This window comes from Necator americanus, chromosome I (assembly GCF_031761385.1).
Source record: "Necator americanus strain Aroian chromosome I, whole genome shotgun sequence".
In the NCBI taxonomy this organism is placed as follows: Eukaryota; Metazoa; Nematoda; class Chromadorea; order Rhabditida; family Ancylostomatidae; genus Necator; species Necator americanus.
The window spans coordinates 5,321,737-5,344,826 of NC_087371.1; the positions used below are offsets into that span (position 1 = coordinate 5,321,737).

General features: G+C 42.7%; 2 protein-coding genes across 3 annotated transcripts in view; one reads left to right on the top strand and one right to left on the bottom strand.

Annotated features, from left to right (window-relative positions):
- Positions 1 to 5,716: 5,716 nt before the first annotated feature.
- The window catches only part of RB195_004558 (uncharacterized protein), a gene marked incomplete at both ends in the record, with an annotated part of 28,065 nt that continues 10,691 nt past the window's right edge, over positions 5,717 to 23,090 (bottom strand). For both annotated transcript variants that reach the window (XM_064182455.1, XM_064182456.1), the window contains 11 exons: positions 5,717 to 5,988; positions 7,497 to 7,585; positions 11,962 to 12,100; positions 12,161 to 12,245; positions 15,420 to 15,545; positions 15,610 to 15,735; positions 17,066 to 17,175; positions 20,266 to 20,381; positions 20,470 to 20,559; positions 20,618 to 20,712; positions 21,508 to 21,592. In XM_064182455.1, the coding sequence (XP_064033722.1) occupies positions 5,717 to 5,988; positions 7,497 to 7,585; positions 11,962 to 12,100; positions 12,161 to 12,245; positions 15,420 to 15,545; positions 15,610 to 15,735; positions 17,066 to 17,175; positions 20,266 to 20,381; positions 20,470 to 20,559; positions 20,618 to 20,712; positions 21,508 to 21,592 (1,333 nt within the window). The remainder of the gene's footprint in view (positions 5,989 to 7,496; positions 7,586 to 11,961; positions 12,101 to 12,160; positions 12,246 to 15,419; positions 15,546 to 15,609; positions 15,736 to 17,065; positions 17,176 to 20,265; positions 20,382 to 20,469; positions 20,560 to 20,617; positions 20,713 to 21,507; positions 21,593 to 23,090) is intronic.
- Positions 8,239 to 9,250, top strand: RB195_004559 (uncharacterized protein; the record flags this gene model as incomplete). Its single annotated transcript, XM_013446696.2, has 3 exons — positions 8,239 to 8,384; positions 8,949 to 9,008; positions 9,070 to 9,250. The coding sequence occupies 3 exons, from the start codon at positions 8,239 to 8,241 to the stop codon at positions 9,248 to 9,250; spliced, it is 387 nt and encodes a 128-aa protein (XP_013302150.2).

The window sequence follows — 23,090 nt, forward strand, 5'->3', positions numbered from 1 at the left end:
TCAAACAATACCATCTTCACCAAGATTGCACTTATATATGAACTGATATATGATCTAGATAGCCACTTATCAACATGAATTCATTCTCAAGGTGACCACCACGAGGGCCTGGCGGTGCTGGCTTATCGCGTGGCTAACACTTTTCAGCACAGATACCAATGTGAAAGAACATCTGTTTATCAAGTACTTAAAAACCAAATCAAAAAAATTGTTTTCTTTTAGATCATCTTAGAAAGTACAGATTTTCTTGACAAACGTAAAAATTGTGATTAGTGAATGAGAAAAAAAAAATTAAACCACCACGTTTCCACAGTCTAAATAACGAAAATAGGTCAATATCAATAATGTGAATGATTACCTGCAGGCACGACGCACCGATATGCCACAATCAAAACTCCCCGCAGCTCTCGTCGCGTTCTGCAAGCACTACGTCTCAGGTTTGTAGCGAAAGCGCAAAAAAACTATTAAAACGATCACTTCTGGCAGACATTGTCTACGGGCTTACATCAGTGATCAGTATCGTCGATTACACTAAAGGTGAAACCCTGTCCATTTCTATATAACACAAAAGGAGACCCAATCGTTGTCTCAGAAAATGTTCCATGCCTTCTTCTCCGTCCCTCTATCCTCATCACCGCTCACAATAGTAACAGTGAACATATTGGTTCGTCCTCTCGTTGAAATGTTCTCTCACAAAATTTATCACATTTTCAAGTTCGGAATTCTTCCTGCGCAAGGCGGGATCCCTTACTGCGACTGCTAGCGGGAACTTGATGAATCTACGCCAAAGGTCGATTCAATTACCGAAGCTTCATGTCTTCTTGATCTCGAATAAAGTGGGAGTCTGAGTCGGGAGGGCAATTTTGAGCTAAATTTAGAGATAAATTGGTACCAGAGTTGTCTGGGAGGATAAAAACACTGACTTGACACATCGGCTAATCACCGCAAGTCATTGTATAGGCCAGATACACGTTCGTAAACCTCAAAGATTCTGAATTGAAGTGAACGTGAGGGCGCATCCCAAGCGGAATGATTAACGCCAAAAATTTTATCCTTTATACTTTATACCAGTCTGAATGTCCGGCTAAAGCCGGACTTCAGACTTTCGGTGGTTTTAGTTTCGCTCCCCTTCACTGATAAGTAAAAGGTAATAGTAGTGGTATCTTTTCTGTAAAATTAGATTTGTGTTTTTTTTTAACAACGCTTTCCTTCTCTTCTTCATGTTATAAATTAAGGCGAAAGATTACGGAGTTTCCCTTCTAAACGCGTGAATTCTACATTTGGAGAATATTCGACCATCAGCTACAAACACTCCTTCGTTGCCAGAATGATATAGATACAATTTGAAAGCATTACTCGAAGTACGGGTATTCCTCCTGATTTCCCCCAGTAGTTATCACAGAATGATGTTTTAACATAAATAACGTGAACGACATGTTCTTACTGATAATATGATAACGTTCCACGTCAGATCACATAAACATCCTGCTACTATTTAAGCAGCCGTTTGCATGCGTGTTTCCACTTTCTGAGAAATGCATGCTACAAACTTGAGGCGAGGGAAGAAAGAAATAGGCACGCGGAGGAGTTATAAAGCAAAAGAGCAAAGCGCCCAGTGGTCAGGCAATGAAACGGCTCCAACTATTTATCTTTTGCCTCATGTACACTAAGTTATTGCGCACCAATCACCGGGTCCACCGACGCCGGTGGATTCGTCACATATTATAGCAATCTGGCGCCGGCGCACCAATCCGACGGCGGTGGACCCGTCGCACCCCCTTCCATAAGTATCTGGCGCCGGCGCACCAACCCGCCATCGCGGGACCCGTCGCAACCCATTTTATAGCTCTGACCCCAGCGCACCAATCCGACGCCGGATGGACCCGTTGCACCCCCTTCTATAGGTATCTGGCGCCGGTGGGCCCGTCGCGCCCCCTTCTATAGCTATCTGACCCCAGCGCACCAATCCCGATGGACCCGTCGCACCCCCTTCTATAGGTATCTGGCACCGGTGGACCCGTCGCACCCCCTTCTATAGGTGTCTGGCGCCGGTGGACCCGTCACACCCCTCCTATAGGTGTCTGGCGCCAGTGGACCTGTCGCACCCCCTCCTATAGGTGTCTGGCGCCAGTGGACCCGTCGCACCCCCTCCTATAGGTGTCTGGCGCCGGTGGACCCGTCACACCCCTCCTATAGGTGTATGGCGCCAGTGGACCCGTCGCACCCCATATTATAGCTCACCCCAGCGCACAATCCGACGCCGGATGGACCCGTCGCCCCTCTTCTATAGGTATCTGGCCCAGTGGACCCGTCGCACCCCATATTATGGCTATCTGGCGCCAGTGGACCCGTCGCACCCCCTCCTATAGGTGTCTGGCGCCAGTGGACCCGTCGCACCCCCTTCTATAGGTATCTGGCGCCGGCGCACCAACCCGCCATCGCGGGACCCGTCGCAACCCATTTTATAGCTCTGACCCCAGCGCACCAATCCGACGCCGGATGGACCCGTCGCGCCCTCTTCTATAGGTATCTGGCGCCAGTGGACCCGTCGCACCCCATATTATGGCTATCTGGCGCCGGTGGACCCGTCGCGCCCCCTCCTATAGGTGTCTGGCGCCAGTGGACCCGTCGCACCCCCTCCTATAGGTGTCTGGCGCCAGTGGACCCGTCGCACCCCCTTCTATAGGTATCTGGCGCCGGCAAACCCGCATCGGCCCATCCAAAACAATTTTTTTTTTTTTTCCCCCCCCCGCCCAATAATCGGGCGGGGGGAGGCGTTGCACCCCCTTCTATAGGTATCTGGCGTCGGTGGGCCCGTCGCGCCCCCTTCTATAGCTATCTGACCCCAGCGCACCAATCCCGATGGACCCGTCGCACCCCCTTCTATAGGTATCTGGCACCGGCGCGCCAACCCGCCATCGCGGGACCCGTCGCAACCCATTTTATAGCTATCTGACTCCAGCGCACCAATCCAACGCCGGATGGACCCGTCGCACCCCATATTATGGCTATCTGGCGCCGGTGGACCCGTTGCGCCCCCTTCAATAGGTATCTGGCGCCGGTGGACCCGTCGCACTCCCTTCCATAGATATGTGGCGCCGGCGCACCAAACCAAAGAACCCTCCCACCCCATTTTCGAATTCGTAATACACACACACACACACACACACACACACATCAACACCAGTACCACATCACACCCCCACACACCTATAGGTGTCTGGCGCACAGTGGACCCGTCGCACCCACTCCTATAGGTGTCAGGCGCACAGTGGACCCGTCGCACCCCCTTCTATAGGTATCTGGCGCACAGAGGACCCGTCGCACCCCCATTTTCAAATTTCACACACACACACACACACACACACACACACACACACACACACACACACACACACACACACACACACACACACACACACACACACACACACACACACACACACACACACACACACACACACACACACACACACACACACACACACACACACACACACACACACACACACACACACACACACACACACACACACACACACACACACACACACACACACACACACACACACACACACACACACACACACACACACACACACACACACACACACACAGACGTGACTTACTTCGCATTGAGTACTAACAGACTGCAGGAGGCAAACTTCGGTTCCTTCATAGCTTACACACTGTTCCGACATTCTTCCATAACGGTCAATTCAATAATATTGAAGATCCGCCTATTTATTAGGCTAGTACTTTGGTAAGAGGTGGCCATTTGGTTTAAATAAATGTGTCGTGCAACGCAACTGAGATCATGTTTCATGTTCATCGGATTTTTGCATTTAGTGTGAAGAAGTTAATTGAGCATCTTTCTCATCCAATGACGATGAGTTTTCATATTTTCACTCAAAGGTCATTACTATGCGAAAAAAGACACAAATAACTGAAAAGATAACGATGATGTGATTTTTGTGAGCATCCTTAATGCGAACATCAAAGGCCAGCTTGTTAAGAACAGATTACCTACTATTTTTCTCCAACTTATTTCCACTTCAATTTCAGAAGAAATCTCAAGTGTCAGAGACAGGTACTGCATCTGTGAAAGATGTGTTATTTGTCCTCACGAAAAACCAGCGATTGCGCAGAAATGGGGATAATATATAAGGTTGAATTTGATGTGTACTGCAACTTACACTTAGAAAATCAATAAGAAGCTTGGATAGCCAAACATATAACAAGAAAAAAGCGTAGAAACTTGATAACACCACTCAAAGGCATTGATATGAGACCCACAGCGGATAGGATTATGACGTCAAATGCGCTATGCTGGATCACAAAACAGAAATATCGGCAAGGAAAACATTGGAAGCGTACTGTTACCGTACCGGATTCTTAGAAGAAACCATTTAATGAATAATAGAAATGGATGCTTTTCGATAACCAATCAGTTCTTACTACTTGAACCTGAGATATAAGGACCTGATATTCTGTGTATGATGGTCAAATAATCAAGATCACTGCTGGAGATCTTACACGTCACAGCAATAATCATTCCTCGGTACTCTGCCCAGTGCCTGCTATCAGCTGCTGCAAATCTGGTGGAATACTAAGTAAGACTAGTTTCAATGCATATGATTTCTGTTTTCACTGCCGTGAACGATTATCAAAACATTGACCAAAAGAGTTTAATATGCGGTGGAATAAACATGAGACTACTTCAATCTATCTATAATTGAGCCTCTAAATACGGCAAAAAAAAATCAAAAAGTCAGAATTATAGAGAGGTTCCTTCTAGAAACTCCGTAAGCACACTAATAGAAGACTAATGGGTACTGTTTTTCACTGAGAAATACTGTAAATCTCCCAACAAATTGTTAAAGTTCTATGCAGCATGAAAAGTACTGAAATTCAGGAAAGCAAATCAAAGTAGAATTTTTAGGTTTCAAGTGTACAATGAAGACACCTGGAAAGCAGGCAGGTAGCGCTCTTATTTTTCAGTTCTGTAAAATTGCTACAGAACTGCTGGTGGCAAGCTCTACTCTCGATTGAGTTTTCGCCGATGTCACCAACTGTTGGTGAAGTCAGCTCATATTGTTAAAGCTGCATATTTGGATAACACAAGTGAGCATTTAGGCATTAGGGTTTGAAGATATTTACATGGAAACAAGGTGAAATTTAGGAAATTTGAAACCTCTGATCTTGATATTCTTGCATTTTCTGTACCATATTGCGTATTATGAATGTATAGCAACACCAAAAACAAGCAGAAAAATATTTCATTTGAAAAAAAAAACCCTTTTAAAATTCTGTCTGTTTTCTTTTATCAATTTTGCTCTAAGATTTCTTATAGTTTATCTCCAAACACGGTGCAATGCAAAGCTATGAAAACGGCTTAAATGCAATTCAATTGCATCTTATTTTTCGCAAAGGACAAGATAAGTTAGCAAGTAGCTTAACCTCGTCCCGTCCAAACGTTCAGAAATCCGAAAGACCCCTATGTTTGAGCCTCAAAACAAGATTGTTAGAATTTTAGGTTTTCTGGTATAAAGTACAACACTAAATGTCTACTACAGACTCCGTTTCTCTGAAGTCTCTAAAAATCACCTTATTTTTACTTTGAAAATCAATACAATACAATACATACAATATTTTTAAGTCGCGAAAATAAGTGATTAGTGACAAATAATTTGTTCAAAACTTTATTAAACTTCCTCTACATAGTAACCATATCACCTCCAGATGTTCCAGATGTTCCAGATGTTCCAGTTGTTCCTTCCGTACCGCCGGTAGTTCCTTCACCGGTTGTGCCACCGGTCGTGCCACCAGTAGTACCACTAGTAGTGTCGCCACCAGTGGTACCACCGGTGGTGTCGCCCCCAGTGGTACCACTTGTACTTGTTGACTCTCCGCCAGTTGTTCCTCCTCCTGTGGTACCCATAGTTGAGGCAGTGGTACCTCCCAGGGTCGTTCCGCCTACTGTTCCGCCTGAAAAACCAAAAAAAAACTTTGCCATAGCGAGCTCTTGTCACGACATTCTTTTTCACTTTCTATTAAAAAAACTGACTTCCTAGTTCTGTTACTTTAAGCAAAGTGTTCCTAAATTCAGCCTCTATAAGATAAATTCATTCCAAATGCAGCTTATTCGGTTAATAGTGCAGGTGATGGCACTTATTTGATCGTGAAACGGCAAGCATTGCTATCGGAGTATGTTCTTATGAGGGTGTCAGCTAGCAGCTGCTGGTCTCGCACAAACAACTACGGGTTACTTCAAGATAGACGTTACTGTTAAGGCACGAATGCTCGCTTTTCTTGATTCAATCATGACACGTTGTCCACTTCCAGTAAATTCATCCACTATTTGAGAAGGACTAAATAAATGAGGAAATGACGAAATGAGGACTGATTTTTCTTTGTGCTCAAAGCAACAGCCGCGGTATCGTCGACATGAAAATTTATCACGTCGCCACGTTTAACTCTAAATTAACCTAGACATGATGATCATTCAATAATATATTTTGTTTTCAACTTGAATCCCACCTGAGTTTGCCGAAATCTTTATCACTTTCAAACGTTTCTGCGTTTTCACCTACTCCGTATCCTGGAGACGTGAAATCGAGTATGATCTACACGACGAGATGTCGCATTTGCCTTACGCCTACGCCTTTGAGACGTTTCATCGTATAGATGACACTCGATCTCACCTCTATAGATTTTAAAGAAGGCAGATTCGCCGAAATGTTAACCAGGGATAGGGATCATAGCAGTCTTGCTCGCGGCTAAACCCAAAAACAAAATATATTGACTTCCTGGTTCGGCAATTGATCATCAAAACATTTGTTTTCACGCATTTTCAAAGCGCGCTTTAAACAAGCATGAAACATCAACTGCAGAAATAGTTGTTTTACTTTCACGCACTACCTAACCAGTATTAGACTAAAGCAGCACAAAAATGTACCACGTTGCCAGAGAATATTTCTAGAGGATGAGATGTTTAGGTTGTTTCGTTTATTCTGTAACTATTTATGAACTGCTCGCCGTTAAGGGAAAAATCACTCTAGAATAAGCTAAAGTCAAACGAATAAAATCTTCCACTCTACTGCAAATTTTGTCAGCGAGATCCCGAATTTTCCATCTATGGCCAAGAAAAAAAATCTCAGAGGAAAGGAGAGGTAGGCAATAATCCATTCCACATGAAATCAATTCGATCAATTTTTGACCGCTAACTGATTTCGTCCCACTATCCGATACATTGAAACTCGTAAATTTGTTGTAGTGTAATTTGTAACGCACACAAAAAGAATTTATAACTGAGAACGAAACGGGTGCTCTTGAGTAAGCTGATCTTACGGAACGTACTTTTGTCACCTTTTCCTCTTAATCCTACGCGTTCATTCGAGGGATTTTAGTAGCACATGTTGTCCAGCTAGTTTTTTTTTTCTTTCAGTTTTTTTTTAGTTTGTTACAGATCTCCGCATTAAAATTACAATAGGAACCTGTTGTTTCGGTACCAAAAGCGCTTCCGGTGACACCTCCAGTAACGCCGGACGCATCACAACCATATCGTTTGTACATACCACGATACCTGAAAGTCCACGCTTTACTGGGTTCCATGATGAAATCCCCAAATTTTATATTTTTTTCTTAAAATGAACTTCCAAACTTAATGACACTAACCGAAGCTCAACGATTTATGGTATACCATTGATGAATTTCTACATTAATACTTTTCGTAACGATCTTAAGAGGATTACTATGTGATTTTTCTCCTTAAATAGGTATCACAATGTGGACCTAACAAATAAGAATCTTAGTAAATTCGAAAAATTTAGAAAGGGTTAACGACAGGACCTCACGGACCTCACTTCCTTATTAGAGGGATTAGAGCCGATTATTCGCAAGGCTATGTGGCAGTGGCACTTATGGTTTTGAAGTTATATGCAAGACACAGTAATAAGACAGCGTCTACTTACTTCTGTACTCACAACGCACGCACGCTTGCAACGAAAGCTGTCATTGAAGATGTGATGATGCAAGCAAGAATGATTAAGTAGGACGTCATCAGACCGAACAAGATGAGGTGACGCCACCCACTGAACGCCGTGTATAACACTGGAGAAGAACTTAGAAACATGCGACAGTAGAGGAGTTGGCGGAGTTGGTGTCCTCGTCAACACAAATATGGCAATAGACATCGACTCTTTCGAGGAAATTACAATCCGAATCGGACGTTTCGGGATGCGAGGATGTGTTTCAACGCCAGCCTTGACAATCTTTGTCCTTTACGCTCCAAAATCAAGCTACGGAGAGGAAGAAATCGAAGCTTATATGGACCTGCAGAATTTCTACACAGAAGATCATAGTTGGCGATTTCAACGCCAAAAGTGGCCCGAAAAACCCGCCTCAAGAACTTTACATGGGGATCTACAATGGAATGAATAGGAAAAGACTTTCCGAGTTTATCATGATGATGACATGATGACTAAGACCATCCACGAGAACTCGCCGCTCTAGAAGGCTAACTCTCAATGCTGGACGTGGGTGGATACCGTAAGAAAATTGACCACATCATCGTCAGTAAAAGATTTTGCCTGACGAATTTCTCTGTTGTACTAAAGTTTTATACAAGATCGGACCATCGCTTCCTTCTAGAAAGATTTTTTTTTCACACGGAGAGGAGAGAAAGCCGGGAAGCTCCAAAGCGAACTCCCAGAACCATCATCTACTGTGAGCTCTTCGCTCCACGTGGCTTTTGGAAAGATACCTTCATGGGCAATATAGACGACGAATGTGATCAGCTAGTAGAACATCTTTACAACTGTAGGAGGAAAGCGAAGAGTTCAAAACCACCAAGAGACTCCTTTCTCTGGGAACTCTAGAGTTAATACGTCAGCGTTGCACGAGCTGCAGGGAACCATAACTCATGTCTGAGCTTCGAGACATTGCAGAGAACCAATAGAAGAAGACTTCGAAAAGAGAAGAGCATCAGTATTTGCTGAACCAGCAGGGTCAGGTAAGAGCATTCATTGAGATAGGAGATGTAGGAAGTCATTTACGACTTAATCTCAGATCTCTTCAAAAGCCAAGTCCACTTGCCCCCACGACATCTGAGGAAGATGGCATGGCGGACTTCGGAAGGGAGGACCATGCAATGACATGTCCATGGAAGAAGTGGAAGATGGACATGCCAGTACTGGGCCCTCCTTCCGAAATGCGAGATGCCATCATTTCAGTGAAATATCGTACTTAACCAGGTCCCAAAAGAATCAAGTCTGAACATTTGAAGAATCTACCGCTACTCTTCATCAACACACTGGCGATGGTTTTCACTTGTTATTTGTGGGAATGCAAGATTCCTAAGCAGTGGAAGACAGAAGAAGCAGCAAGACCGCTGTTGTTGTTGTTGTATACGAAAGCGGACCCAAAGAACATTGGCAACTATCGCCCAATCTTTTTACTGTCTTTCATCTACAAGCTCTTCACGAGAGTAATTCTAAATAGGATAGAAAGAACATTAGATAAAGAATAATCGAGCTAGCAAGCAGAATTTCGAAAAAGATTCAGCACGACTGACCATATTCACACGGTTTCATAACTCATCGAAGTATCGCGGGAATACTGAAATGCCGCTGCGTCTTACTTTTATCGAGTCGGTGAAAGCCTTCCATTCTGAAGGTTGAGACTGAAGCGGTCATGGAGGTGTTGGGCAACGAAGATGTCCCTATGAAATTTCTTCACTCACCAAAAATGTTACAATCGACGTGAGATGGGTTCGTCAGGGTGACACAATCTTACCCAGAATATTCAATGCAAGAACGCAATGCGACAATGATATTAGGAGTATCCCGCTCCACACAAGTGAGAAGTAGGATTTGGAGTTCTCTCCTACGTCAGCGATCCAAGAATAGAGACGCTGCTGCTTATCTCCAGGAAAGTAAAATTACGTGAGCCGGACACGTGATGCGTTTTAAGAATCGTTGGACTAGTGCCGTGAGCGACTGGATACTACGCGATATCAAAAGCATCGCGGAAAGACCACCAGCCCGATGTTCAGACCTCTTTACGAAGTCCTTCAAGGGAAAATACATTACTCGACAGCAGCAGAACCAACGCACAGACAATTCAACTGGCTTAACTTCACGCCATCGAGAGCTTAGAGGAATTCCAAAAAAGGAAGCTATTGACATTTAAACTTCGTTCATGTTCACTTTCAATTTGATCTTCTGTTGATATGGGTCTTTACTTTAAAGGCAGCATACCACGAATCTGAGGGAATCCACTGAAGAAGGTAGCGATGGGGTTGTCAATTGCGGGATCCAAGATGGTCAACTCTCCCGTAGAAAACGCCGTTTTTTGCGACGATTTCAGTTACAACGCGCCACCTTTGTGCGCGAGCACGCAAGAATAGACTGTTGAGGGGACCGGAACGTGAATGTGGAGGAGCGTTCCAACGTACCTCGTAGGAACTAGAGTGCTCTTTACGCCGTTTTTTTTTTTTACTACGATTAAAAAGAAATGAGCGGAAATATCCCGAATATCCCAATCTACAACTCCATCTTCAGCTTTCTCTGCGGGCTCCCTTACCACGTCAAGTTCGTGGTATGTTGGCTCTAAACAAAGAATTTGTAGGGTTTCTAGCGAGAGAGATTTGTTGTCCGGATTTTTTTTTCCATTTTCCATCGCCATTGCTACTGCTTTTCTTTTTGCCACATTGTGTAAAAGTGGCTTCATCTAAAGAAACCTTTCGAGGACATCGAAATAGCATCGCAAAATTTTGATCGAAGGAAGTTGTTTTGGGTTTTATTGTTGCCAAAGTATGAAATTCAATAATTTTTACATTAGAGCAATGTGCTCATAAATATACATATCTCTGTTACAGTTGTGCACATTATTCTCATAATAGTCGACAGCGCCGAAACTTTAAGGGTATTAAAGAGTGTTGACAATCTTCGGTCTCGTTTCGTACACATTGTCGAAGTTGTGCCAAGATTCAAAGAGGTTTTTACAGTCCTCGGAATGCACGGTAGTCAAAGAAACATGGGGCAGCGAATACGACTTTGATTTCTACCACCTGTCCAAAGTGAACGCAATCAGGCATTTCAATTTACTTTCTGAACACGAACGATCTATGCAATATGGGCAGTTATATGACAAGAAGTTGCCAAAATACTGCAAGAAAGTGTCGTCAGAAGTCCATCACGTTGCCGAATTCCAGAAACTACACTTTCAAATTTCTAAGAAAGAATGACTTTTTTTTCGGCAGCAATCGTTTTGGGAGTTCAGAAAAGCTAAGTATCGCTGCATACCGAACAACCACGAATGGATGGATTATATCCGAATATACACCTGCCATGGATCGAGAAAATTGGACAGACCTACGTCCGAGGACGACACAACATGGCAAAAATGCTAGTATCATAGGGTAGTATTATCAGTAACAGTAAGGTGGTATGGATTTCCGAGGGAAAAAGACTATACGGGGCGTAGATTGCAAAAACGGGTTGGTTCCCGCTCAACTCTCCCTGCATCACTGTAAACGGACGGCTTCCGAATGCGGTTCGTCACAACGTCCTCTATTGCAACGCGCCACCCTTGCGTCCCGCCCCCTCCTTCGTCAAAAATCCATATGGACGTCTCGATGGGCAGTTCATTTCTTTTCACTAATCGTAGGCGTGGAGAGCAAGGTTGACGTGTTGCAATAGAGGACGTCGTGAGGAACCACATTCCGAAGCTACCTGTTTAGAGTGATACAGGGAGAGATGAGCGAAATCCAACCCGTTTTTGCGAACTACGCCCTCCCCCCCCCCCAACTATAGTCTCTGGCTCTCGGAAATCCATACCGCATCAGATTCGTGAGGTGATGTCTTTAAATCAAATCTGTCAACCTGTTTGGATTAAAAAGGAACGATTCACCCCAATTTAATAAATGCTAAAGCAGAATCGTGAACATATCTCTCTCACCAAGCCGCATAAACGGAACGTCGTGCCAAGTATAGTACAGTACCGGCGATGAGAAGTGCGAGCAAAGAGCCAACGAAAAATCCAGCAAACATCATCATAATGACCCAACCCGTCTTTTCTCTTAATCTATCTTCTCCAACTGAAATTGCTTTTTTTTGTGGGCAGAAATGTTGGCTTCTTCAAATAATATGAGACTCACTCCCATCGTCTATTATCTGATCAATGTGTCTTTGTTGTGTCGTTGTGACTGGGGCAACAGCGGACACATTTGGTGTCGGTTTCTCCTGAACAAAGTAGGTTTTCGTCAAAGGCAGCATACCACGAATCTGGGGTGGTGCGGATTTCAGGTGGAGTATCCGTATACGGGGTCGTAGATTATGGAGACGGGGGTACTTCCGCTCATCTCTCCCTGCATCACTGCAAACAGCCACCTCCAGAGTGCTGTTTTGTACGACGCCATCTACTGCAACGCTCCACCCCTTGCGCCGCCTTCACCCTGCGATTCGTCGAAAATGAATTTAGACCGCCCCGATAGGCAGTAAGGGACGCTACGCGTGCAGGGGTGGCGCGCTGCAATAGAAGGCATCGTACAAAACAGCATTCAGGGGCCGGCTGCTTGCAGTGATTCAGTGAGAGATGAGCGGAACCACCCCGCTCTCCATAATCTACGACCCCGTATACAGGTACTCCACCTGAAATCCGTACCATCCCAGATTCGTGGTATGCTGCCTTTAACATTTTACCGATTTACCACACATCATATAAAAAGATTACACCACCCTTTCTCTTTGTCCGAAATGAGAGAATAAAGAGAGAGAAAGAGAAAGAGAATAGGGAGAGATGTAAGTACGGAGTAAGAGAAAGTAAAGAAACAGTAATGATAAATAAAATATGAGTTTTTCTTTCTTTTCTTCTACAGCACATAGATTGAACTAGTAGAATTTTGCCGATTCTCATTCATTCTGATATTTTGCTAATCAGTTTGTTTCAAACAATTAATAACTACGAAAAATTAACGCCATTCTTATGGATAATACATAGTTGATTGGTTTCTACAAACCGATTTTCATTCTTTACTTATCACATTTATTTAATTCAGTCGACTTATTAAAGGTTCATAATTTTCCGCTCCAATTCAAGAATGACCAATATTTTCTCAAGATAAAGCTATCAAAAACGCGGATCTCGCTACTTTTATTGGGAATGACTGCTACTCGCTACGATCACCTTGAGCACTTTTTGATCTCTCACCACTTAGTGGCGGATCTGAAAGCATATTTTGTTGAGAACTTAATTGATAGGCAGCGTAGCTCATTACAGGTAGCTTCAAGTAGTATTGGTCATACGTAAAAAAGTACGAAAGTTATATTCGCATGGTGATTTCTGAAAAAAAATCCTAAAAACCAACCTATCAGGGAAGATCACCGATATGTAGCTAATAATAGACAGATAATAATTAAACGATTGAAGGGCTCAGATCATCGGAACACAGCTTGTGAAGAAAAATCATTCCTCCTTTTTTTATTTATCAAAATGATCCTTTTTCAGATATAAGGAAAAGGTGAAGTGATCAATGAGCTCCGTATCATAACTATCTATCTATATCTTGATTTAACATCAGAATAAACATCTATGAGATGAAAAAAAATCCTAGAAAAAACTTTCTTTCCTTCTAAAACTCCTAACAGCTAGAATAACCACATAGTTGAATATGGTAGACGGTTCTTAAAGCTTTACCTCGAGGGGTACATGAGCATGAGACTATCAGTGCAATGTAAGGTAACCATGACTTCTACTGACTGAAGCTATCTGCGAGCCATCATTTACTACGAGTTCCTACAAGTTCCTATAGTCGAGTCAAAACGACATGAAGCACGAACATTTGCGCAAGCGGCTGCGCTCGAAGCGGAGCGGTGGAGCGTAGCGGTTGGGATCGTGTAAGGATCCTCGCTGCCACCAACCACCTCTGCAGTTCGCCAAGGTCCCACCTCGATTCCAACCGCTGTCTCCACCGCATCGCTTCCGAGCGCGGCCGCTTACGCAACGGTCCGTGCTTCATGTCGTTTTGACCCAACTATATATCGAAAACAGCCGTCGCTACCATTATGCGCTGCGTTCATGGAGGACATAATCTGCCAACCTGCGGTTCATTGTGTTCATTGTCGATGTTAGCGCTTTCTGTCTGGAGAAATACCATTCGACCTCGTCCTGGGCGCTTCTATACCGCCATAGACAACGATACTCTGCGCAGTATTTTCAAATCAAAGCTCGAATTATCGACGACATCTGGATGCGACCAGGAAACCATCGTCAACCATCTTCACCGTTCCTGGGTACCGTTATCTCGATATGTGTACCACTCGAGCTACGTGACTCGCACAAAGCGTCAAAGATAAATTATTGTGTATCTTTGCTTTCCCGTCCACACTTTTTCTTCAAGTGTATCGTTACTTGGAACGACTGCTGGATCCTGTACGTAAGGTATGCGCGAAAGGAAGCGAAGCGTTTGCATTGTGGCGAACCGGCTCAAGAAGCCCAAAGGTTTACATTCAAAATAGATAGTGTATAATTCGTGCCTTTCGTGCCTTGAAACATCACCTTCGTACTAGAGCATGTCCTGAGAATCATGAACAAAAACAGAGCCCAGAATAAGGTTCTTTTTTGTTGTTGATGGGATTCCAAGACATGTTCTATTACGAATTTCTCACTGCCGGGACAATGAACAGTGGACAATGAAATTAACGGTTTTCAATTGCCAAAGTTTATCGACAAGTATCTAGCAGAAAAGCCTAAAAATTGTGTAAGTCCACTTGTACACTAACGTCACTAGTCCACTAACGTCCGTCTTGAAGTTCAAAGCTGAACCGCTAGAAGCTAGCTTTCCGAGCTTAGGTGTGAAGTGCTACTCGGTTCTGCTTCTTCTCCAATACGACTTCTTTCAAATATCATCGATTTCGTGCCTTGAAACATCACCTTCGCAAAAAAAGAAATCCAGCGAACCAGTTGGAACTCGAACGAGAACTTCTTCGACTCGCAGCAATCAGTTCTCGGCCAAGGGAATCGAGAAGCTGCTGGACCGTTGGATTCACCTTATAAACCGTGATGGAAATTGTACCATGTATTTAAGATCTCATTGTAATAAAAATGAGTTTTTGAAGTAAAGAAAACCATTGCATTAGAAAGAACTCCTGTGGCATGCGTATTTGGGTCCTAAGGGATTACCTTAATTTCGTAAATTTGTATAGGTAAACGAACTAGAACGTGTGAGCAGCGAGGAAAGCGAAATAGAGGTATTTTAATGAGGTAGTTATAGAGACTGGCTGTGTACCTTATTCGTTCTCAACACAAGTGATACTTTAACACGAATGAAAATATTAAATAAATACCTATCTGAACTATAATGATGATGGCTATGAAAGATCATATACTTGAAAATCAAGGGAAGTATTACGACATACCGTTGCTACTGTACCCAAAGTTTCTCTGGGTTTTACTGTCCCATATGTGACTTGATCACCTTTACCCGTGTTCACGTCGTCTACAGGGTCTGCACGATCAATCTGATACACAATTCCGTTTCCAGCCTTCAAATACATAAATTTCATTCTAATAGAGTAGATCTTTAAATGACTAAAGAATGTTACTTACAAGACGTTGAATTCCAAAATTTTTGATCAAACAATCAGAGTGAGAAAAGTACAGAATAAGATTACCATCGTGATTCATGCTAGTGGTAGAAACAACTCTTTCTCGTCCTACTGACCATATTGAAAACTGAAAATTTCAGTTACATTATTTGATGTTGATATAAATCTCCGATATCTTTAACATTTCTATCTCGGTCCATACGACCACAAACCACGTTCCTCTCGCACGAATCAGATCAGCTAGATGATGTTCCCTACGTTAGATTCTTTCCACCATTGGATAAAGTTTAGAATTTTAGTTTTAGAGTATCAGAGTGAGAAATACGAAGCAAATCCTACAAATCCATCAATCAGAGCGATCAAAAACACCTAAGACATCAATTCATCCGGCCACTCCTGACACCTATTCGGGTGATCGAATCTACATCACGTATTTTCGTTGTTATCACGAATGCGAATACGACTGGTTAGGTGTGCCGATCAGCTTGATCTGATCTCCGGATTTGATTTCTGGACTTGTAAAAGGTTCCACCTTTTTCTATTGTGTTGAGAAATAAGTTGTGAGCGTTTTCTTTTTCAAAGTGAGGAATATGTATAGAAAAGACATTTGGAAAAACTTCATATATCATTCAAAGGAGAATCTCTAACTCTACAAGACTGTATCATGCTGACTTTTTAGTTTTATTATTTTTTGTGTGGTGAAGTCGTTAAGGTGGACCATCAAGTGGACAGAATGGAGCAGTTTCGAGACAATCATCTAATCGAGACGGTAAGGCCGCTGAAGTTGTTTGTGAGCTCGTATTATGCTCGAAGCAGATCAAATGAGGTGTGGAACGTTTAAAAAGGAACAGTAAAAAATAAACAAGAACAAAACTTGGAGGAACAAGAACAAAGCACCAAAAAAAAAAGAGAAGAGAGAACAAATAAAGAGGCATCGAAGGGCTATTGAGCGGTGCGAGGAACTTGTCAGGAACGATGGAGAGAGCAACAATTTAACAATTTAGACTATACTATCAACCAATTAGCAGCAATTTTTTTCGTTTCCAAAGAGAAAAAATCGAAGAATAAAATCCCCTCAACCCGCGACAATTAAATCCATCGATATGTGTGATCCGTTCCCGAGTTCAAACTCTCTTGAGTTTCAAAATTCAATTTCAAATCGAAAAGAAAAGCGCTGATTTTCGACTCTCTCCTACTCGATACAAAGCGCTAATCTCAACTTAAGCGGGCTTCTTTCCCCGATTAAATGCAACAAAAAAAAGAGGAATTACTGTCGAAAATGTTCCATCCTGTCCAAATTGAGCGGCGCCACGCTCATATTCGTAATCTACACCTCAAACCTCCGTGTTTTCCATGGGCTTTCAACATTACGTCAATTTTGTGATACAATTCCTTTACCAGCTATACAAAAATCCGTAACTACTCGCTTTCTAAGACACAGCCAACCTAAAACCCACCCTTTCGCCATCGAAGTCAAAGCCAATCTGAGTAGGCCGTGACGACATAGAATCAGCAGAACTTTGCTTGCCCTTAGTACTTTTCACGAATCTGATCGGAGCTCCGTTTACTGAAATTAACATCCGTTCTGCTTTAATCGAACTTTAGAACTAGAACTTTGTAATTGTAATGTAATTGGATTTCAATTGTAGTCGCGTCAAAACGATATGAAGAATGGTACAGTTACGTAAGCGGCTGCGGTTCAAACGATGCAGTGGAAACAGCGGTTGGAATCAATGTGGTACCATTGCGAACTGCAGAGATGAAAGCATGGATTCCCTAACTATCCTAACCGCTACGTTCCACCGCACCGTTTTGAGAGCAGCCGCTTGTTACGCTAAATTGCTACGCGCTTCGTTCTGACTCTACCGTAGTTTTGTTGGATCCACTATATACAGTAGGCATAAAACGTTTTAAGCGGATGCATTTTCGGTGAAGGTGTGCACTGAGCCCTCTCTACAGTAGGAGAAAATCTCTACAGTATCTCAATCTTTTTTCTTCTAACTTTCTATAGTTTCATTTTTTCTCGTACGTTTGTAAGATTAAGCAGACTTAATAAAGCCCTTCTCCATTAGCTTTAGCGTTTGTATTGCTCCAAGGGTGCCTCTAAAAAATATTAAGGAAGCGTTTTTTTTTTTCAGGGATTCAATTATTGTCTCATTTCTACAGACTAAACTCTTTGAGGAGATGCTCTTGAACCAGAAGAAATATTTGAATTAGCACAATCGTGGATAATCAGACGAGAAAGAGGATGGGGCAAGAACTGAATGTCTACCATCCAAGGTTTCGGATAGTTTCTAAGCAAAAAAAAAAACAAACGATAAAAATTAACGGGAAAAAAACTTTGCTAAGAGTATATGTAGTTCTCTACTTCTCTATTGTTACAAATAAACTGTACTATTATACGAAAATTATCGAAACCGGTGACCCCTTTTCAGATACTGTAGAGAGGATTCAGTGCACGTCTCTATCGAGGACGCGTCGGTTTTACGCCAGCTGTACAGTATGCGCCGTAGAAAACGAAGAAAATAAAAAGTAGTAAAAATTAGGACTAATGAAGCAATAATCGGACTTGTCACAAATATGGCTGGCGAATGGTCCCAAATTGGTACGACACGGTGGTTTCCATTCTTTTTTTTTTGCTCAACCATTGTTTTAGATTCAAATGTGGAAATGGTCGAAGAGAAAAATCACTCTTTCCATTGGTTTTTTCAGTAAGAAGAATTTTAGTACGTTAACTATCATATTAGTTAAAGGCAGCATACCACGAATCTGAGGTGGCGCGAATTTCAGGTGGAGTATTTGTGCACGCGATAGTACATTATGGAGAGGGGGGTGATTCCGTCCATTTCTTCCTAACTGCCGCAAAAAACGGCCCGGAAAATGCGCGCGTGCACAAGGCTGGCGCGCGCCAGTCGAACTCCTTGTGGAAAAAAGTGCGTTGGAATGCTCGAAGCCGTATCGTCCGGGCCGTTTTCTACGGCAATTAGGAAGAAATGGACGGAATCGCCCTTCCCTCAGTAATCTACGATCCCCCGTACACGAATACTCCACCGGAAATCCGTACCACCCCAGATTCGTGGGGTGATGCCATTAAAGGATTCTTAAAAAGAAGAGCGATAAAAAAAGGTGGGCGTAAAAATTACAGCGTAGATATTCTGACTCGAATCAGTTAGCGCATGAAGGTCGATAAGTTGCAATTGACAGCGATACGCAGCAGGTTTGTCATAGTTATTTTCATAGCTTTTGTTTTAACGCAGTAGGATGCGAGAAGTCATACGTAACCGATCATAGTTAACGATCCATTCTGACGCGCTTCATTTCCCCGCCTCTATGGGATTGGCGCTAGCACTCGATGCCGTTTGTGGTCACAAAAAGATATGTGCTGGGAAAGATTTGTAATCTGCAAAAATACGAAGGATTTTATCGTTAAACCCAGCAAACCCTTGTCTCTCCAGTGGCTCACTGAGACACAATGCTGTTATATCTTCTCCTGCCAAAAAAGAATGCCTTAATTGATTCCTAGTATGCATTTAAGCACAAATTTTTGCAATAATTGTTTCAATATGAAACAAATTTGTATGCTGGTGATTAAAGACGGCTGACCACGAATCTGACGTGGCATGAATTCCGCATGGAAAACTTCTATACAGAGTAACTGACTGCGGAAAGCCGGGTGGTCCCGCTCATCCCTGCGTAGTCGCTGCAAAAAACGGCCCGGAAGCCGCTGTTTTCTTCCCGGCGGCCCGCATTGCAAAGTGCCGCGCCGCTCTTGCGTACGCGCCGCATCCACGAGCGATCGGCCGAGGATTAATAAGGTTTCTTCACCAGGCTATTCAAGTTAAACTAATGAATAGGCTGTTGAGGGGAACGGTACGTGTGTACAGAGGCGGGTTCTAACGCACCTCGTAGGAATGAAAGCGATTTTCATGCCGTTTCCTACGATGATCACGAAGAGATCCGCGGAACCGCGTGGTTTTCTGCAATTTACGACCGCGTACAGAAGATTTCCATGAGAAACCCATACTACGTCAGAATCATGGTATGCTTTCTTCAAATCAATTACAAGTTGGTTAAAAAAAAGCTTCTAGATCCACCAATACTGTCATATCTCAACTATTTTTCTAAATAACCTAAATATGGGGCGGGTGTGGTGTAGCGGCTAGAGGTTCCGCTTCCTGCACGATCGATCGGAGGTTCGAATCCGCCCTAGTGCTCACCAAGCCTTTCATCCCTCCGGGGTCGATAAATTGGTATCAGACTTGTCTGGGAGGATAAAAGCACTGACTTGACACATCGGCTAGCCACCGCAAGTCATTTTACAGGCCAGATACACGTTCGTTAACCTCAAACGATTCTGAATTGAAGTGAACGTGGGGGCGCATCCCAAGCGGATTGATTAACGCCAGAAACTTTATCCTTTATCCTTTAACCTAAATATGTTTGCATACGTCCTTACTCGGAATCTTTATCTTCGCATTTTATGTGCACCACATTTTATCTCCCATTTTATGTGCAATACGTTACGCTTTTGGATGGTAGAGTAATAATGGTGGTGCATTACGACAACGAAAATCTTCCTCCTAACCTTACAGTACAGATTGAGCAAAGCAAGTACATATTTTGTACTAAAGAGAATTAGCTTTAAAAAAAAACTCACATGCTCCAGGCATCACGACAAACCCATAGCGAATGTATACGAAGATCATATTTCCATCTGAGCAATAAAATCTCCTCGATGTTACCCCTGAACTTCCTTGAAGGCACACCTTCATCCTTAACAAATTTTACAATACAATCAACTATAAAACTGTTTTATAACTCATCATTTTTACTCATGAAAAAAGATCCACTGTTAGCTAACCATTCGCATAGTGCTCCATCGACAAAGATCTTAGAGTAGAACATTTGATTAGGTGATAGTCTATAGAAGAACAATTGACCAATGTCACACCTGTAGAAGTGTTATATAAGGGATATACTGACGTTACAATCGAATTACGTCCACTTACTCGGCATTACATTGGATTTCCTTGTAAGGAGGTTCCTTCAATCCTCTCTGCATGGTCCCTCCAAATGTCAACATGTTAGATCCTCGGTACATCCTCTTAAGTGAGAATATTTATCTTTAAGATTTTGTCACATCAAAACTTTGTTAGTGTAATTACGATTACACTTCTACAGTAGGATTGAAGATACGCGACGTCCACGAAGCGTTATCACATTTGTGTCGTCGAATTGCGTTCGCGCAGTACAAACAATGCCCCTGAAGGGATCACCCTATGAATCTGCGGTGGTGCGGGTTTCAGATGGGTTATACCTATACGGGGTCGTAGACTATCGTCGTAGGAGGAGGTTGATTCCGTCCATTTCTTCCTAATTGCCGTAAAAATCGGCTCGGAAGATGCGGGGCGTGCACAGGGCTTGCGCGCTCGAATCGAACTCGTTGCAGAAAATAGCGCGAAACGCTCACAACCGCCACATCTTCACCCACGTTTTTTACGGTAATTATGAAGAAGTGGACTGAATCACCCTCCTCCCCATAATCTACGATACCGTATAGGCATAACCCATCTGAAACCCACACCACCCCAGATTCGTGGGTGATGCCTTTAATCCGTCTCCGCGTTTGTGAAATACACGTGCAACGCAATGAAATACGCAAACGCGCACGCTAGAAATCAGCAGCGAGTATAGTCGGGTCAAAGCGACATGAAGCACGGTGCACTTGCGTAAGCGGCTGCGCTTGAAGCGGCGCGGTGGAAACAAATCGACTTCTCCTGATCGCAAACCCCATCGCAGAAAGTGTGGTCGGTTCTCGCTATTCTTCCACGCTAGCTACGAGTTGTATTCTTATTAGCACTCGAAAAAGAAGTCGAACTCAGTATCCGTAAAGGCTTACTCGTGGATGATAAACGCTGGGCTGAAGATAAAATCCAGGCCACATCTCTAAAATCTTCCTAATCGTTGGCGATCTGTTCTGGAATCTGGAAAACAAGTCTTTTTTTTTTTGTTTTTTTCATCAATTCTTTTAGATTAATCTTCTTACTCTTATACGTTTCAAAGATTTTTAAATATTTCTAGTTTTCAAGGAAGTTTGGTACAAAGCAAACACTGTCGTACGCACTTGAAGTTTTACTACGACGGGCGATCAAATATAAAGGAGCTTTTTTCAAACAAAATTTATTTCATGGGGAACATGTGGATTTCTACGCATTATATTTATATTATTTATTATTTCTAAATAGTCTCCTCCTTCCATGATAATCTCCTCCTTCTTCCCAACGGCGTTGGAGAAGAAAACGCGAAGGGAATCCACAGGTGCAACGCAGCAGAAACTAGTGGAGACGCACTGGAAAACGCTTGATCATTCGCCTCACACCCGAGACTTATCGCCATGCGATCTTCACATGTCAGGATCCCTCAGAGGAGGATTTGGAAGCGATTTGGGACCAACGATAAAGTGGAATAGTTCAGACGCAACTGGTTAGATGCTCGCCCAACTTCATTTTTAGGGAATGGAATCAAGAAATTACAAAAACTTTGAGAAAAATGTAACAAAAAAGGAGGAGGCTATTAAAAAAATAATTTGTATTTGGAAATGCAGATGCTTTTTATAAATTTTGCTCACAAAAAGAGGATAGTTTATATTTGATTACCCCCCGTATATTTAATAACCTCACTTTATTCAATAACCTGTGCAGACTAACTAACATAATAGGAATTGTCTCTTGCTATTTTTTAGTATTACTTTTTCTACACTTAAATTGAATAATCCCATCCAAATCCAGACAAAGTTTGTTTGGTTGCGTTAGTAGACCTGAATGCATGGTTTCCTATGTACTATGTCTCTTATGTACTATGTCTCTTATTTCCCTTTTCAAACTTTTTTTGGAACGCTCGATATGAAAACTCCGTACATAAACAAACGGAGTGGGACAAAAATTGTCAATAATTATTCAACAGTTTGTTCAAAACAAACGTTGGTCTTTAGTTGTAGATTACCCTCTAATATTAGGCTGGACAGAAAGTCTTTTCGCCACTTCTGCTTTATTATTTTTTACTCAGCTTACAACGGGAATTAATAATATAATATAATTAATAATATAATAATATAATTAATAATAATAATATAATCACCATTATTAATTACAACGGTGTCCCAATTAACGAGCAGGTCAGCTATTCCTTTCTCTCAAAACTGGAGGGACTGGAAGTCGAAAAAGTCGCTGACCGCCCGGTTCACTTATTCAAACTTTGTGAAGATTTTCTTAGCTAGGAAAGCCATGAGGGGCCAGAATAACTGGTAGTCTAATAATAGTCTGAGGTGGCAACGTTGGGAACATAGGGATGGACACCGTGTCTCACCTTGACTCCAGTTTTTCATGGGTCTCTTTAGCTTATGCGGCTAGCGTTATCGTAGAGGAGGTGCACCAAAGCTCGTCTCGGCTGTTTTTCTCGAACGGTCAAAGCTGGAGCTGACAA